Raw genomic sequence first — 17,045 nt, 5'->3', positions numbered from 1 at the left:
TTCTCTCTCTCTCTCTCTCTGTTCCTCTCTACCCCTCCCACTCTATCTGAACAAAAATTTAAAAAATGTCCTCAGGTGAGAATAAAAAAAAAAAGAACAGAGTTAATAGTCACTTAATATTTGAAGAAAAACACTAGTATAAAAAAGATCAAAACAAAAAAAGCATGGTGGATGAATTGGAGATTTTTGTAAGAAGAAAAGGGGTAAAAGATTATTTAGCTATATGGAACAGGATGTCACAAAATGAACATTTAGAAACAAAAAAGCACTCCTGGAAAAATATGTTAGGTATCTTTTTTTAATTGATTTTTTTTAGATAAGAAGGGAGGGGGGGAGAAAGGGGGAGAGAGGGAGAAAAACATTAATTGGTCTCCTCCTGTTTGCATTCTAGCCAGGGATTGAACCCACAACCTGGGTATGTGCCTTGACTGGGAATCAAACCAGCAACCTTTCCGTGCATGGGATGACATTCAATCAACTGAGCCACACCAGCCAAGGCTCTTTGAAAAAAATATATTTTTTCCTTTTTAAAAAAGATTTTTATTGATTTTATAGAGAGAGGGAGAGGGAGAGAGAAACATCAATGAGAGAAAACATCAATTGGCCGCCTCCTGCAGGCCCCACACTGGGGATCAGCCAGAAACCTGGGCATGTGCCCTGACTGGGAATCAATCCGGCAACCTCTTGGTGCATATGTCAACACTCAACCAGTGAGCCACACCGGCTGGGCAAAAAAATATTTTTTTTGTTAATCCTCATTTGAGGATATTTTTCCATTGACTTTTTTTTTTTTTTTTTTTTTTTTTTTTTTTAGAGTGGAAGGGAGAGAGGGAGGAGGGCAGAGAGAGAGAAAGAGAGATTAACATGAGTGAGACACATCAATCGGTTGCCTTCTGCATGATCCCAACCAGGGCTAGGGATTGAACCTGTAACCCAGGCACATGACCTTGACTGGGAATTGAACCCGTGACCCTTTGGTCCACAAGGCTGACGCTCTAACTGGCCAGGGCTTGGGAAAATTTTAAAAGATGGCAAAAAAAAAAAAAAAAAACCTAAAAAACATCTTGGCAGAAAGAAATAGAAAGGGGAAAAAAAATGAGAAAATTTCCTAGAAACAGAGAGATAAAAAACAGAAAAGATAAAATTAAAGAATAAGTCCAGGATGTCCAACATCAGAATAGTAGGGGTACCAGAAAGAGCTAACAAAGAAACAATCAAGAAACAATGCAAGGAATTTCCCCAGAACAAAAAGACTTAAGTTTCCAGACTGTAAGAGCCCACTTAGGCACATGATGTTCAAGAATCTGAACAGGATTAAACTTCTCATCGGTCACAATGGAAACTACAAGACAATGGAACAATGACTTCAATATTACTGCACTATACATAGCCACTCTCTCAATTATTTTTTTAAAGATTTTTAAATTGATTTTTATGGGGGTCGAGACATGGATGTAAGAGGGAAACATTGATCGGCTGTCTCCTGTACGCCCCCTACCTGGGACTGAGCCTGTAACCTGAGCATGGACCCTGACCAGAAATCGAACCAACAACCTTTCAGTACAAGGGATGATGCCCAACAGAGCCACATTGGCCAGGGCACCACTCTCTCAATTAGATGAGGGTAAACGAAAGACACTTTCGCACATACAAAGTCTCAAACTGACCTCATATGTATCTTCTTCCAGAAGCTACTAGGAAGTATTTGACCAAAACAGTGGAATAAACAAACAAACAAAAACAGACATGGGGTCCAAGCCATAGGACATGCAACATAAGAGAGAAGTGAAGAAATCTCTCCCTTCACGATCCTTCTGCAGATTCCTAAATCGAAATTGTGCAAAAGGTCTGGAGCACTACCATGCAGGATTAGAAGTCAGAGGACTGTGGAAGAGATTTCTTCAAGATGAAACTGCTAAAATATCTGATAGGTTAACGTACTGAGGGAAGAGAAATCATAGTAAGCTTGGTAGAATAATGTTTACACATCCATAATAATTTGAATGGTGAAAAAGTATCCAATTAAAATTGCTATCTATCCATACTGTAAGGATAGGAGGAAAGAAAGAAGGTGTTTGTGTACTGCAAGCAGTGCCCTGGAATGAGGAAGGGGCATGTAACAAAGTATGAAAAAAGAATTAAATTCTCATTTTTCACTGTGAGAATCAGATAATGCCCTCAACTAAGAAGTCAACAAATAGCAATGTAAGCATCTATTTAGAGATAAGATAAATACCAAGAGAATCAGCTATGTAAGAGTTGAAAACACAGCAAGAAAATGGCAAGAGAGGATTGCAGAGGACTAATTTTCAAAACAAGTCACTTGGAACTATTTGCAATTGAGCTATTATACCAGAATCTCCAGGAATTGGAGCCCATGACTGAACATTTTAAAAAGCATCCTAGTTCCATTGATGAATCAAACCTATTTGATAATCAATGATAAAGACTATTTTTAAAGTTCCAAATAGCAAATAGGACTCTCTTCAGCATCTTCTACCTTGCTTATCACAGAGTGAGGAAATAAAGGAAAAGACATTTTATCATCTCATACATAGGTACATTAGCTCCTTCAGAGTAAAGTGGCAGCGATAATGCATTAACATGGCTACTTATTAAATTTAAACAGGAATTGGTTGCTTTTCCTCATTATTTCCCCCTCAAAGGAATTGTTTGAGAGATCATATTTATGTTTATTCATGCTATAACACTAAAGTCTATTACCTTTAGCCCTGGTGCAGGATAAAATCCTTCAACTAACTTGCTATTATCAAAAAGACTATAGGCACCATCCCGGATTGCCACAACGCCTCGACTCCGGCAGTATATATCAATGCAATACATGTTCCTGAAGGCCAGTCTGATGTGGGTGGACGACTGTGGCAGAATGGAGAAGCACTGGTAGGCAGTGTTGGTTCTCTGGGTCAAGCCTAACATCGGCACAGTGGGCAGTTTGTTGATGGCATTTAATGGAGCCTGAGTATCAAACAGTACCTACAAGGAATAAACACAGTGAGAGCAGCCAATTTCTGTACAATGCTAAAACCTCAGAATTTTCAATGTGTAACCATCACAAATGAGACAATGTCCTTCTGTCTGACACATCCCATAAAACTTTCCCTTGAAGAGAATGCAAACTAGATCACTCTGTCCACTTTGAATAAAAAAAAAATTCTCCAAGAAAAGTGCAAGTTATAAAAGATAAAAGCATCCACCGTCATCACTAACAATAAATCTTATTTTTAAAAACAAAATAAACTTAATTACCTGTAATAACTGAACCACATTTGGTGTTTTATTGAACATTTCTTGAAGCTGATGGAGAATGGTATTGTGACAGTTACTGCAACCTGAGTTTGGACCAACAGTTCCCAAAGAAATGTGAAATTTCTGATGTATGGAATTCCATTGGATACTAATCTAAATCAAAGAGAATACATGTTTCAGAAACTGTGAAAGTAAAAGATTCAAGTATTTGGAAAAAAAAGTTTAAACAGTAAGGCAAAATTCCAAAGATCTAAATTAGATCTTTTTTGAAAGCAACTCATAAGACTATTACTATGGACCAGTGCTTTTGCTGAGCATGTGTGTTAGCCCACTTCTAAATAAAACAGAAAGAGAAGGCGCTAAAGAAAACATTTCGATTAAACTTTATTTAAAAATCATCATTGGTGTTTCTAATTTTCACTTTTCTCTTAAACTGCAAAGGAGTCACCTTCTAGGTGTAGAGTCATAAAAGGAAAGGAAGCCACCCCCAACACAGATGCCTTCATTAATAGATTTTTAAATACTGAAGTAATTTCTGACATTACTTGATGTGGAGAGTCCAGAAAGAAGCCAGCTGGCTGCATTTTCATACTAAATTTCTAGGGCTTTACATATGAGGTAGGGGAAAAAAACACCCCAAAAACTATAAATTATGGGGAATACCTTCAAAAGTAAGATAGGACTAAGCAATGTCCATTATCACGTGATCAAAAACATAGACAATACCATATTGTTCAAAACCCGCATGAGTAAACTTTATCATAGTAATCACATATTGCTAAGCAGATTCGCAATCAATTAAGAAAAAAATGCAAACACCAAAAGCACATTATCTTGTCAAAAGCTCAAGTTTATATACCCATCAAAAAGGGTATAATTTTTGTTTTCAATTTTAAAGAGTTAAACACCATAGTACACTATATTTATATCAACAAGTATTTAAAATTTACCATTTTATTCCTAATTTTTACTGGAGCCCTTAATTATTTCAAGGCAGTTTTCATAATTTTTGAATTCTTGATTTTTACAAGATTTATGAGAGGAACTTCAGTTTTAATTAATTCATACACTTACTGAGCTTCCCTTGGTGGTTCCGTAACACAAGATAAGTTTTCGGTAATTATAAACACGAACTTCTGAGAAAATATTTAGATGAGCAGGTATGTCTAAATAGAAATGAAATAAAAAGGAGATTAAGATTACACATGCAAAATTTAAAAATATATATATGAAAATGAGGGCATTTTGGTAATATTATATGCTTAGATCAAAAGGTCTCTATATGTGTAATTTAGTGGGGGGAAAAAAAGAGCCCAGCTGGTGTGGCTCAGTAACTGAGCATGGACCCATGCACCATGAGGTTGCCAGTTCGAGTCCCAGTCAGGGCACATGCTCAGATTGCTGGCCCGATCCCCAGAGTGGGGCATGCAGGAGGCGGCCAATCGATGTTTTCTCTAATCGATGTTTCTTTCTCTCACTTCCTCTCAAAAAAAAAAAAAAAAAAAAAAATCAATAAAGAAAAAAATATAAAAAGCAAGCAAGCAACAGTATAAATAGAAAGTAGGCTTCCATTTCTACAAATAGAAGCCTGGACAGGAATGGAGATATATTGAAACAATGTAGCATAGTGGTAAAAGGTTTCAATTCCAGCTATGCCATTTACTAGCTGTGTGACCATCAACAAGTTTTTTAAGTCTCTGTGACTTGTTCTTTTTTTTTCTTTTCATTTGTAAAATGAAGCATAAATTACGCACCTCACAGGGTGATTATAAGGAGTAAATGAGTTACGACAAGCGAACTGTTTATTACATTGTAAATGCTCTGTAAGTATGAACTATTATTATAACATGGTATACCTATGTGTAACAATTTCTGGATACATAAGAAACTTAATAGTGGTCATCTCTGGAGGAAGAAGACTGAAACCTAAGTTAAAAGGGAACCTTACTTTTCATTAGCTATACTTAAAAAAATTTTTTTTTACAATGTGCATGTTTTACTTCTTCAGTAAAAAAAAGAGGGGGTCTGGCTGGTTTGGCTTAGTGGTTAGAGCATCGGCCCATGGACCAATGAGTCGTGGGTTCGATTCCAGTCAAGGGCAGGTACCCCAGTTGTGGTTCGTCCCCAGCCCTGGTCCAGTCATTCAGGAGGCAACCAGTCGATGTCTCTCTCTCACATCGATGCTTATCCCTCTCTCTCCCTCCTTCCCACTCTCTGATGATAAATAAAAAAATATCCTCAAGTAAGGATTTAAGAAAAAAAAGGGTGGGGGGGTGCTTTTTTCCCCAAAAGGAAGAGTATCACATGTACCTGGTAGAGAACGTGCAAATTCCAACACACACTCATATAATCGTGCAATGCTATTCCAGTCATTAAGGAACATCTCAACCACTTTTCTACCACCAACGGGTTCAGACAATAAGTTTTCATATGTCAGATACACATGCCGGGATGGTCCTACGGGATTAAAAGAAAAGATTAATAGCAATCAATATGAAAAAAGAAATCCAGAAATATACAAAGACAAAGTGTGTGAAGCATCTCACCTTGTTCCCTGGTAGAAGTGCCATTAAGTGGACAATTTGCAAACACTAACTCTGCCACCCACGTGCGGTTATTTCTACCTTGCAATCGAAAAGTGCAATCGAGGAGAGAGCGGTCCAGAGCCTTCTGGGTTTCCTCATTTACTCCCTTACAGGGAGGAATTCTGGTGAGAAAGACAGCATATGAAGTGTACTTCACATCACAGAAAGACAAAAACACAATATTCATAATGACCAAAAGGGTATTTACATTAGAGCTTCAGTATAAACTGCCCTACTAGGCACCTTTTGTAAAAGAAGGAAGCAATTCATAGCAATTTATGGCAATTAACAGAACTTAATTCATTTCCATTTACTTCAACATAGGCTAGGACTCTCACTTTAACAAAGTGTTGTTTGTTTTCATCCTTAACCTTGTTATAATCTTGTTATTAAAAAAGACCACATAGGGCCTTGGCCGGTTTGGCTCAGCGGTAGAGCATCAACCCAAGGACCAAAGAGTCATGGGTTCGATTCCAGTCAAGGGTACATACCTAGGTTGTGATTCATCCCGGGCCCTGGTCAGGGTCATGTAGGAGGCAGCCAGTTGATGTATAACTCTCACATAAATGCTTCTCTCTCCCCCCCCCCTTTCTCTCCCTCCCTCCCTATTGGCAGATAAATAGAAAAATATCCTCAGGTGAGGATTTAAAAAAAAAAGACCACATAGGGAGCATTTGATTATTTTATCAGGTCTTGATGTCAGCCATGGTACCATTTTGTCTAGTTTCATGAGGGTGGGGTTGGTAGAGTTGTTCTGCTTTCATGAGCCTGGAGCTGAAATACAACTGAGGTCAAAAGATATAGGCTTTATTCCAAGACAGTTTGACACTGACCAGAACCTAATGTCCTAAGGGCTTCAAAGGTGAAAGGAGAAGAAAGTAGGCAAGCTGAGTCTTGGTGCCATTAGACTGGACAAGGCCAGTTTGAATCAAGAAGACAGAAAGGAGGAAGGGTCATGTTAGAGAAATGAAGTTTCTGCATGGTTACACTATCCCAAGACATTGGCAAGGCCTGTATACCTACAGATTGATGTTTGATTGTCTTTACCTGTCTGCTTATATTATTAATTATAATAATTGTTATACTTGTTCTTTGAGTTTTTCTATATAGTCTGTGATTATAAAATATTTTTCTATATAATGATTACTGAAAACGCATAAGATAATTGTTAATACTCTTTTTATGGCTTTTATAAATGATAACTAGATGCAAAATACAGAAAAGTACAACAGAAGGCAAAACTTGGATCATGATAGCTCACAGAATAGAAATGATTTAGAGTGTTTTTTGTTTGTTTGTTTGTTTGTTTGTTTTTTTAACAGTGAAGGCCATAAGACCTGACTGCCTTTTATTTACCTGCCCTTTCCTTTTGGGGAAAATCTGGCCTCAACTCATATCCCATGCTTATGGTATTGTTCTATCCACAATGGTACACACCATTTCAACAAGATGATGTCAATACTGAGAGTTCCTAGAAATGAGCCTTCCTACCGCTGTAAGACTAACCACACTATTCAACCAAAAGGTTGGTCATCAGTGTATCCATTGGATTAATTTATGACCAAGAGAGGGAATTGTGGGGGAAAAAAAGAATTTCTACAGAAAGTAAACCTCAAAGGGTGATCTGATCATAAATTACAAACTGAACAGGTCGTGGTGGTTAGCCATGCCCCAGGCATATAACATTTTTAGTAAAAAGTTTATCTTTGCCTTAAGCAAGCCCTGTTCATTGTTTCCTGCATCTAGGTTAACACACTTTTGAAATAAGTGAAACCACCCTAAAGAGAGCACATAATCTCATTAACTATCCTGTAATCTAATCCCTACCTTGCTTTCTCCAACTTTCCTGTAATTTTGCTTATGTTCCCTCTTTAATTTTAAATGCATAAAAGAAACTATAAAATCACTCTTCAGGAATATTTGCGATCTTGCTTCTCAGTAATTGTCATCAGTTTGCTTGAAACAAATTCTTATAAGAATTAAAAAAAAAAAAAAAAAAAAAGACCACAATTCTTTAGAATGAAAATAAAGGATACTGGCTTTCTACAAAATCTATTTAGAACATCCTCAAGAAAAAACTAAGGGGGGAAAAAACTTGTAAAGCTGCAGGATTATACGGTGGAAAAAACAAGGGCGTTGGAGTCAGGGACCTGCATTTTAATTCTGACTCAGCCACATTTAAACCCTCTGGGATTTCAGTTTCCCATCTACAAAATGGAGATATAAATAACTATCTCATGGTCAGTGATTTTAAAGCATGCCAAAATATATATTAAGTGGTTATGGTGGCTGATACAGCAGGTATTCATACACGTTAATTTCCCCTTGCAGTAAACCAAGTCTTGATCACTGTGTGCCAAGACAAAATTCCAGGTTCATTATCACCCCCATTCTCCTCCTCCTCTGTAGAGATATCACTTCTTGTGATGAGCTTTACATGGAATAATTCATTTAGCATACATATTATCACTTACATATATCACATACACAAGAGGACTGTATTAATTTTGGTATCTTACAACACCTACCTATCCATCTTCCTGCAGCTTTATGACTATCTTATTTGTCATAAAACATTAAGAGGTAATATAGTTAGCTGTTTTTTTCAATAATGGATGAAATAATGAGATAATATATTGTTTAACTATACATTATCCTTTAATTTATAGGGAAGGTGGATTAATTCTAGACTAGGTATGATTATCAATAACTAAGGCAAAAAACAACAAATATAACTAAAAACATGGACTCTTGGTTCAGGCCTCTTATTCAGAATGTAATACCTAGAACAGGGATTTTCAACCTTGACAATATTGACATTTTGGGCTGTAGAACTCTGTTGTGGAGGGCTGTCCAATGCAGCCCTGGTCTCTACCTACCAGATGCTAGGAGCACCTCTACCCTCTCTTCTCAGTTAATAATAACTCAAAATATCTCCAAACAGTGCCAAATGTCTCCTATAGAGCAAAACTACCCTGGGGTTGAAAACCACTGATCTAGAATAAACAACTTAAGAGAGCAAAAAAAGAGGCAGAAATTGCACATGGTAAAAAATAAACTTTGTAGAAAGTAAGAACTCTATACAGGTTTCATAAACATAAAATTAACTTAGTACTGAAATTTTCTCAATTAAAAATTCATCACAGCTCCTCTTAAATGTATAGCTTTTTTAAGTTTTTCAAAAGTTAATTCTTCATACTACACACATTTTATCACTAAAAGAAAGATTTTATTTGGGGTAGTTATTATAGGAATCACATACATTGCATATATATGCAAGGACATGCTTAGACACAGGGAGGGGGTGGGAAGAGAGGGAGAAAGGAAAGGAGAGAGAGAGATAGAAACATCAATGTAAGAGAGAAACATTGATTGGCTGCCTTCCTTAAGCACCCAGAACAGGGATTGAACTCGCAACCCAGGTATGTGCCCCAACCAGGAATCAAACCAGCAGCCTTTCGGTGCACAGGACGATGCTCAACCAACTGAGCCACTCTGGCCAGGTGCATATATGCTTTTCAACGTCATAGGTGTACTGAGGACTTCTGCCTGCCCCAACCCTTCAAAACATAACCTTAACCCACAAGAGTTATAAAGCAACCAATTCAGACACATTTTTAAATCTTGATTTTGAAAACGTAAATGCAGTACATTATCTTCCTTTCACATAAAAAAGGTGTTTCATGAAATCCATCTGGTTAGAAAATGAACACACAGAAGCCAGCACATTTTCAAAGAAGAACTAAGTAAGAATAAGACTCCTTCCAATTTATGCTCTTAGGAACAATACAACCTTGAAAATACATTCCATGTCACTTTTTTAATCTGTGATACAAATATAATTGGCTCTACTACTTCAAGAAACTTGGAAAATATTTACTTGCTTTTTAGGTTATAAACGTAACAGAGAGAATAAAAGTAAACTAAAATTATAACTTTAATCTTCCACACATGATCACGTGAGGGAAAGAAGAAGGAGGAGGAAGAGGAGGGAGGAAGGAAGGAGGAAGGAGGAAGGAGGAAGAAGGAAGAAGAGAAACAGGTTCCCCAAAAGGAATCTGGACAAAATTGTTACAAATTCAAAATACTACTATATTTACTAAAAATTAAGAACTGAGGAAGACATTTCTAGGACAATGTATTAATATTATCTTAAAATTTCTACCAACTCAAAGAAGGTTTTCCATCTAAATAGCTACTCCTGACTGATTTTTTTCCTATAATTCTGAGTACTGAATAAATTTAGGAAATAGGCCTTGGTCTTCTAGGACAGATGTGTGTCAGTATTACTTCTTTTAGGCCATTATGTGCTGTTTGTCAGTTTCATTCTGAGGGGTTTTACAAACATCAGTGACCACATTACGTCTCTGTAAAAAGTGGGGCAATCACTGAAAGTGCTAGTAAAAGAAGCACAATTATTCTTACAAGGAAAGGGAAGAGGGTTTCATAAAGGTTGCACTTGCATATGCAGAAAAACTGAGTAACACAACTGAAATAAGCTGAGTCACAGAACTTGCGAAAAAGAGCTGGACCTGTGTTACTTACATAAGTTATTAGGCAAAGAAACACAATGGAAGAGATGAAAAAAACCTTATGGATATGGCTAGAGGAACAGTACTACCACCCATTACTATAATATTAGTTCAGGGGAAGGAGGTTTACTCAAGAGCTCAAAACTAGGCACCGCGAGCATGCTGTTCTTGAGATTTGTGTTGTTTGTGCTGTAGGCTTGAGGCTGTTTTGAAATCTGTATAAGGCAATATGTCCATGAACCATATGGATCTAATGTGTTTGCCATGACACTTTCAGAGATACATTAAGTCAGCTCAACAGATTTCAAGGAGATAAGTTGAACAAGAACAGAACATAGCTTTAGAAAAGAAAAATGTGCTAATTTTATTTATTTATTTATTTTTTTATCCTCACCGGAGGACATTTTTCAATATTTTGTTCAGATAGAGTGGGAGGGGGAGAGAGAGAAACATCGACGTGAAAGGGACACATCGACTGGTTGCCACCCACATGACCCAACCAGGGCCGGGGACAAAATGCAACCGAAGTACATGCCCTTGGTGGGAACCGAACCCGGGTCTCTCCAAACCACAGGCCAATGCTCTAACCACTGGCCAGGGCTAATTTTATTTTATTTTTTAAATATGCTTTTATTGATTTTTTAGAGAGAGAAGAGGAAGGGAGAGAGATAGAAACATTGATGTGAGAGAGAAACATTGATTGGCTACCTCCTGCACACCCCCTACCGGGGATCGAGCCTGCAACCTGGGCATGTGCCCTGACCCAGAATCGAACCAGGACCTCTCAGTCCATGGGATGAGGCCCAATCTACTGAGCCACACTGGCTGGGCAAATGTGCTAATTTTAAAGCTTTGAAGTATCAACTTATACTTTTATTTAATAAAAAACATATCTAGGACTAAAAGCTTTGTAAAAGAAGAGTTTCTGAAGATTAAATGCATTAGAGCAATTACATACTAATTAGATTTATGCAGGATTTTAATTTGGTAAAATCATGTTTAGACATTTATTGTTTACTTTTTTTTTCTTCATTTCTATATTCTACCCTCATAATAGACAGCATATACTGGACAAACAGTTATCATTAATTTATTCATTTCTATGTATTTTCCTTTTATGTTTTAAATATAGAAAACATTAGCCAGAATATAAAGACTTTCTTAAAAATTATTGTAAAATGAAGCTAAAAATATATGAAGTGCTTCCTTCTTAGGTAGGAGTATTATGAGTGCCCTTGAGTTCAAGAAGAAAGGGGACTGAAATTTCTTTCATAAAAATGCTGAGCTTAAGATATTTTATAATCTTTTTTTTTTTTGCATTTATTTTCAGATAGAGCGGGAGGGAGAAAGGGAGGAAGAGAGAGAGAGAGAGAAACATCGACGAGAGAGAGAAACATCGACACGAGAGAGACACATCGAATGGCTGCCACCCACACAACCCCAACCAGGGCCGGGGAGAAACTGCAATTGAGGTACATGCCCTTAGCAGGAACCAAACCCAGGCCCCTCTGGTCCACGAGATGACACTCTAACCGCTGAGCCAAACAGGCCAGGGCGATATTTTAAAACTCTTGTAAAATATGAAAAACATAACTAAGAAAACAGAACACAAATGTTAACATCACCTTCTTATCTGCAGTTGCCAAGAAGAGTGAAAAGAAAAAAATACCCTACATTTTAAGCAGAAGTAATTCGAAACCAAAAGCAATTAAATTAAAAGTACTACATGTTCCTCTTGATTTCCATTGTAAGACTAGCTCTCCTGCTCCTAAAAACAACATTCTGTAGAGATGGCATTAAGATAGCCAGGAAGGGAAGTTATTCCAGTTCTTCAATGCTTTATCTAGAAGGAGTAAGCACCGTGACACGCAGGTGTAATGTATGCCATTTGCTAGCCCTTCCCATCTTTCACACAAACAAACTAATTCTCAAGTAATAAAAATTAAAGCCCTGCTGGCTCAAATTGCAGAAGCGGCCATGTCTTGGCAGACAGGAATTCAATCAATAAAACCTGCTTATATGATTTATATTATTAAGCAACATCTAAGAAAACAATACAAATGTAAAAAAAAAAAAATGTTTTCTTCATCAAAAAGGTTGATCTCTTGCCCTGGCCAGTGTGGCTCAGTTGGTTGCGTGTTGTCCTGTGTACCGAAAGGTCACTAGTTCAATTCCTGGTCAGGGCACATACCCAGGTTGTAGGTTCGATCTCTGGTCAGGGTGCATACAGGAGGCAACCAATCAGTGTTTCTCTCTCTCTCTTCCTCTCTCTTTAAAAAAAAAAATCAACAGAAATATATTTTTTTAAAAAGTTGACCTCTTAAATGGCATGCTACCTTTGCAAGTCCATCCTGGTCACTTTACGAAGCACACACACTGCATTCGCTTTCCTTCTAAGCATCCTTTGGCCCCTTGCCCTCTATGTTTAGAACCAAGCCAAACCCTTTGCCCATCTCCCTCTGTATACTCTTTCCTGGTGCTTTAATTTACTATCCCAGCTCAATTACTATGACCTTGATGATGACTCATCTACCTGTCCTTCCCGGACCTGTTATCTGAGCTTGAGACACATCCCTACCTGCCCAAAAGATGTCTAGGCACCTCAAACCTAGGAAAGCCTCTCAAACTCATATCTTCAGTGTCCCTTATCTCAGAAAACACCACAGTCATCTATCATTTGCCCAAGATAAAGCTAAGTCATCTTTGCCACCTTCTCCTCTTTCTCACCTTCAACATCAATCTAATCAGCAACACTTGAATATTTTATCCCCTAAGTCCCTGTGGAACCTTCCCGAGTACAAGGTATTAACAACTCTCGTGTGAACCATTTCAACTGGTTTCATGACTTCAGTCTTGTTTCTCTCCAATTTATTCTCCATATTGCTATCGGGGTGAGCTTTCAAAAACACCTATCTAATGATGGAAGTTTCTGTTTAAAATCACCTGATGGCTTCTTATTACCATCTTTAGATAAAATCTCAATTCCTTAAGGACACTTACAAAGCCCCACCAGACCTGAACACTTCCTGCTTACATCTCCATATTCATCTCTCCCAATCCCTGCCATGCTGAAATCCTTTCAGTTCCAGGATGCTGAGCTCCCTCCCTCTAAGCCTTCACAAAAGCAGCTGTTCCTTCTGGTCAGGACCACCCACTCGCACCCTCGCTCCCTTTCCTCTAACCCTCACATCTCCTGCAGTGAAAGCACAACTAGCACTTCCTCAGAGCTACCTTTCTTGGCTTCCAAACTAGCCCAGCTCTCCCTGTTACGCGAATCTAGAGCATCCTGAAGGGCTCCATGAGAACTCAAGCCTGACACATAGTCACACTGAGGAAATATCTGTGGAATGAATGAAAGAAATGCAGAGGAAAGACGATCTAAAATACCAAGTGGTGCTGGATTGCCACTTGGCAGGGGAAAGAGAATCCTCCCCCAGACCTTAGTAATTCTATGTAGAAATCCGTCTCATCCAAAGGTTGTGAACTCTGTTTTATGCTGTCTCATGAAAGGAGAGGAGCAGCTCTGACAACGTGGCTGCAATGTGTGGCACCAAGTGACACGCATGACAGGGACTTACTTCAGTAAGCGAATTGCGTGGCTGAAGCCATCACCTTCCATCTGCACTCCTTGATGTGGAATCTCCAGATTGGACAACTAGGAGAAAAGCACAGTTACATGAGACTACCAATTTTAGAAAGGAAACTACCTTTTCTAAGTACTACTGCTTATTCTTGTGGCATCTTTGCCAGGGCCACTCTTTTCCAAAGTTAACATATTAGGCACGAGTACTGCCCATATCATTTTATTTTCTGGGAATTATAATAACTCCAGTGAAATTCAAAGATGACCCAGAGCTTCTAGTTAAAAAACCCCTCTATAAGGGACAAGTCCTCAGAATTTGGGAGACTGCTCTAATTTTTGTAGCGAGCTGAAAGTAATCCATAATCTATTCTGGTGGTTCCAAATGATATAATTGTAAAATAAGATTGGTTCCCTTGTGTATTCAATAAGAAACACTGCTTGAATGGTCGTACTCACTTTTAAACACAACATTTTTTTAGTTCAGAACTTTTCTGGAATACATTTTCACTTTTAACAAACTATTTCCTGTGAAACCCAAGAAGAAAAGATTTTCAATTTATAGATTTACCTAAATGAGGTATTTTTCCCAATTGGAGAATTCAGAAAGTGACTTAAAAAGATGAATGCAGGGATAGTGCCTGAGACCCTATCAGGGGAACTACAGGTTATTTATGCCAGAAAGTCATCTGATCTACCACAGAAATGCTTGCCTTTGGCAGATATTCCCTGGTCTTCTATGGCAGGCTATTTATATCTACCTTGTTCCAAAAAGGATTTAAGGTAGACCTAACTATTTCACTGAACCCTGCTCTTTCCGCCTGGGAAGGGCAGAGGTTTAGAAAAAGAACCCCTGACCAAGTAGGCAGTAGGGGTTCAGATTCAAAAGGAATCGAAGTATGGGAAGGCTCAAAAATGTTGCCTTTATTCTATGGATCAGAGAAATAAACATCCCTGGTAAGATTAGATTTAGCTGTTCACATCTCAGTATAAATTGCTTGAAGCAGAAAATGTACTTTTCTTTAATGTGTTTTTTTTCATTGAGAGAAGAAAAGTAGGTAACTTTTTAAGAGCTTGACTGAATTCAATAGAGCTCACATGTCTTATGTGTGCAACAGGTATAGGAGTGAAGAGAAGGGGGACAGAGAAGATACGTCTATAGGTATTAGTCTATGTGGACACTACAAAGACAAGTTTCTGCAATATCTAGCCTGTGGGGAGCGGGAGCAGGAGCCAGACCAGGAAGGAATAGAGGAAACAACTGCATTACATTGCCCCTGGGCAGCATGTAGCCTCCTGTGCTACTGCAAAGGTAGTACTGAACAACATTCATAAAATCAAGCCACAGGGCACAATGAAACAGTCCAAGAACACAGTCAAGCAGACAGGAAGCATAGACATGGTCTGTACAGTTTAGGAGCTGAGCTATGGCCAGTACCCAGACAAGAGGACATTCATCAAGCTCACAGTTCTAGAAGCTGGGACACTGAGAACAGGAATATCTATTTTGGGTGCTCATTTCTGGACTTGGATTTCTCTGGGCAATTGATGTTCTTCACAGTGTCACACCTGATCCCCCACCTTCAGATCCCAAAGCCCTATAACGCAGGGGTCAGCATACAACAGCTCATGGCCAAATCCAGCCCACCGCCTGTTTTTATAAATAAGTGTTATTTGAATATAGCCACGCTCATTTGTTTAAATATCAACTATGGCTGGTTCACATTACACAGCAGATTTGAATAGTTGTGGTATGAGACCATATGACCCACATACCTAAACTATTTACTACCTGGTCCTTTACATAATAATAATTTACAGAGGGACGAAGTCTTACAAAAGGTAAAACTTTAGAGCGAAATAATTGAGGTTTTAGTGTATCATTTTTAAGGGTTGCCGATCCTCGTCTAAAGCCCTTTTTGAAAAATGCAGGTTCTATCTGTTCCCTCTCTCTTTACTTTCATGTTTTGGGATCATGCTAAATGATCACAACTGTGTATTCTTAAAAACACTAATTCTGCATACATAATTGCTTCTTCCATGTGACAAGAGTAAATTCAGTTTTACAATTCTTCCTGACCTGCTTCTCAGAAAGGAACCAAATGTTATGTGTATGAGCAATATGTATGGCTTCATCAACTCAAAAGTAAGGCACCCCTTTATCACTTAACCATGTCTCACAGAGTTAAATAATGCTGCTACTAAGAGGTATACAACATAGTAATTCTCAAAAGTTACCCTTTTTTTTTTAATTGGGAAGAATTTACTTTCCATTTCCATCAAGAGCAGAAGGCCCACAATTTGGAATCAGAGAGATGAAATAATTTAAGTCGTTTTACATGTACACCACGAGATGCTATGATTTCAACCCCACCCCTCCCAAAATGAACAAGATGACAATCATTCTGATTCTCCTAATGCAGTGGTTCTCAACCAGTGGGTTGCTACCCCTTTGGGGGTCGAACAACCTTTTCACAAGGGTCACCTAAGACCATCGAAAAACACGTATTTCCAATGGCGATTCGTAACAGTAGCAAAATTACAGTTATAAAGTAGCAACGAAAATAATTTTATGGTTGGGAGTCACCACAACACGAAGAACTGTATTAAAGGGTCGCGGCATTAGGAAGGTTGAGAACCACTGTCCTAATGGAACCCATGTAGCTTCAGCAAAGCATTTTTAAAATTACTCTTTCACTTAGAGTACCTAAAATTGTTCCAAAAATTACCTCCAACCGAAGTCCTACAAATGGCATATTTGTATCACACACAGCAACAAAGTGAGCTAGAATTTTATTGAAGGCACACATTTCTCCTGACCGCTTGGTTTTCTTAGGTTCTACTGGACATGAATCATCAGATAACTAGAAATTAAATGAAGAACACAGTAAAAAAGTACATGTGATACAATTAGTTAAGGCAGTTAAACTATTGTAACAAAACTCAAGGCTAAGTAAAAATCTTATTCATTCAACAAATATTTATTGAGCAAATATTGGCCTAAACAAGAGAAATGTAGTAGTAAATTTTGTGTACTTAACAAGCTCTCTTGTGGAAAATGGTTTATAATTAATGATTAAA

General features: G+C 38.0%; 1 protein-coding gene across 1 annotated transcript in view; it reads right to left on the bottom strand.

Moving 5' to 3' along the window:
- The window catches only part of MED14 (mediator complex subunit 14), a 74,846-nt gene that overhangs the window by 18,389 nt on the left and 39,412 nt on the right, over positions 1–17,045 (bottom strand). The window contains exons 15-21 of the mRNA XM_036270456.1: positions 16,694–16,828; positions 13,963–14,039; positions 5,814–5,974; positions 5,578–5,724; positions 4,342–4,433; positions 3,268–3,420; positions 2,725–2,994 (exon numbers count right to left, since the gene is read on the bottom strand). Coding sequence (XP_036126349.1) covers positions 2,725–2,994; positions 3,268–3,420; positions 4,342–4,433; positions 5,578–5,724; positions 5,814–5,974; positions 13,963–14,039; positions 16,694–16,828 — 1,035 coding nt within the window. The remainder of the gene's footprint in view (positions 1–2,724; positions 2,995–3,267; positions 3,421–4,341; positions 4,434–5,577; positions 5,725–5,813; positions 5,975–13,962; positions 14,040–16,693; positions 16,829–17,045) is intronic.

This window comes from Molossus molossus, unplaced genomic scaffold, assembly GCF_014108415.1.
Source record: "Molossus molossus isolate mMolMol1 unplaced genomic scaffold, mMolMol1.p scaffold_m16_p_2, whole genome shotgun sequence".
NCBI lineage: Eukaryota > Metazoa > Chordata > Mammalia > Chiroptera > Molossidae > Molossus > Molossus molossus.
This window is presented reverse-complemented; position numbering and strand designations above follow the sequence as displayed.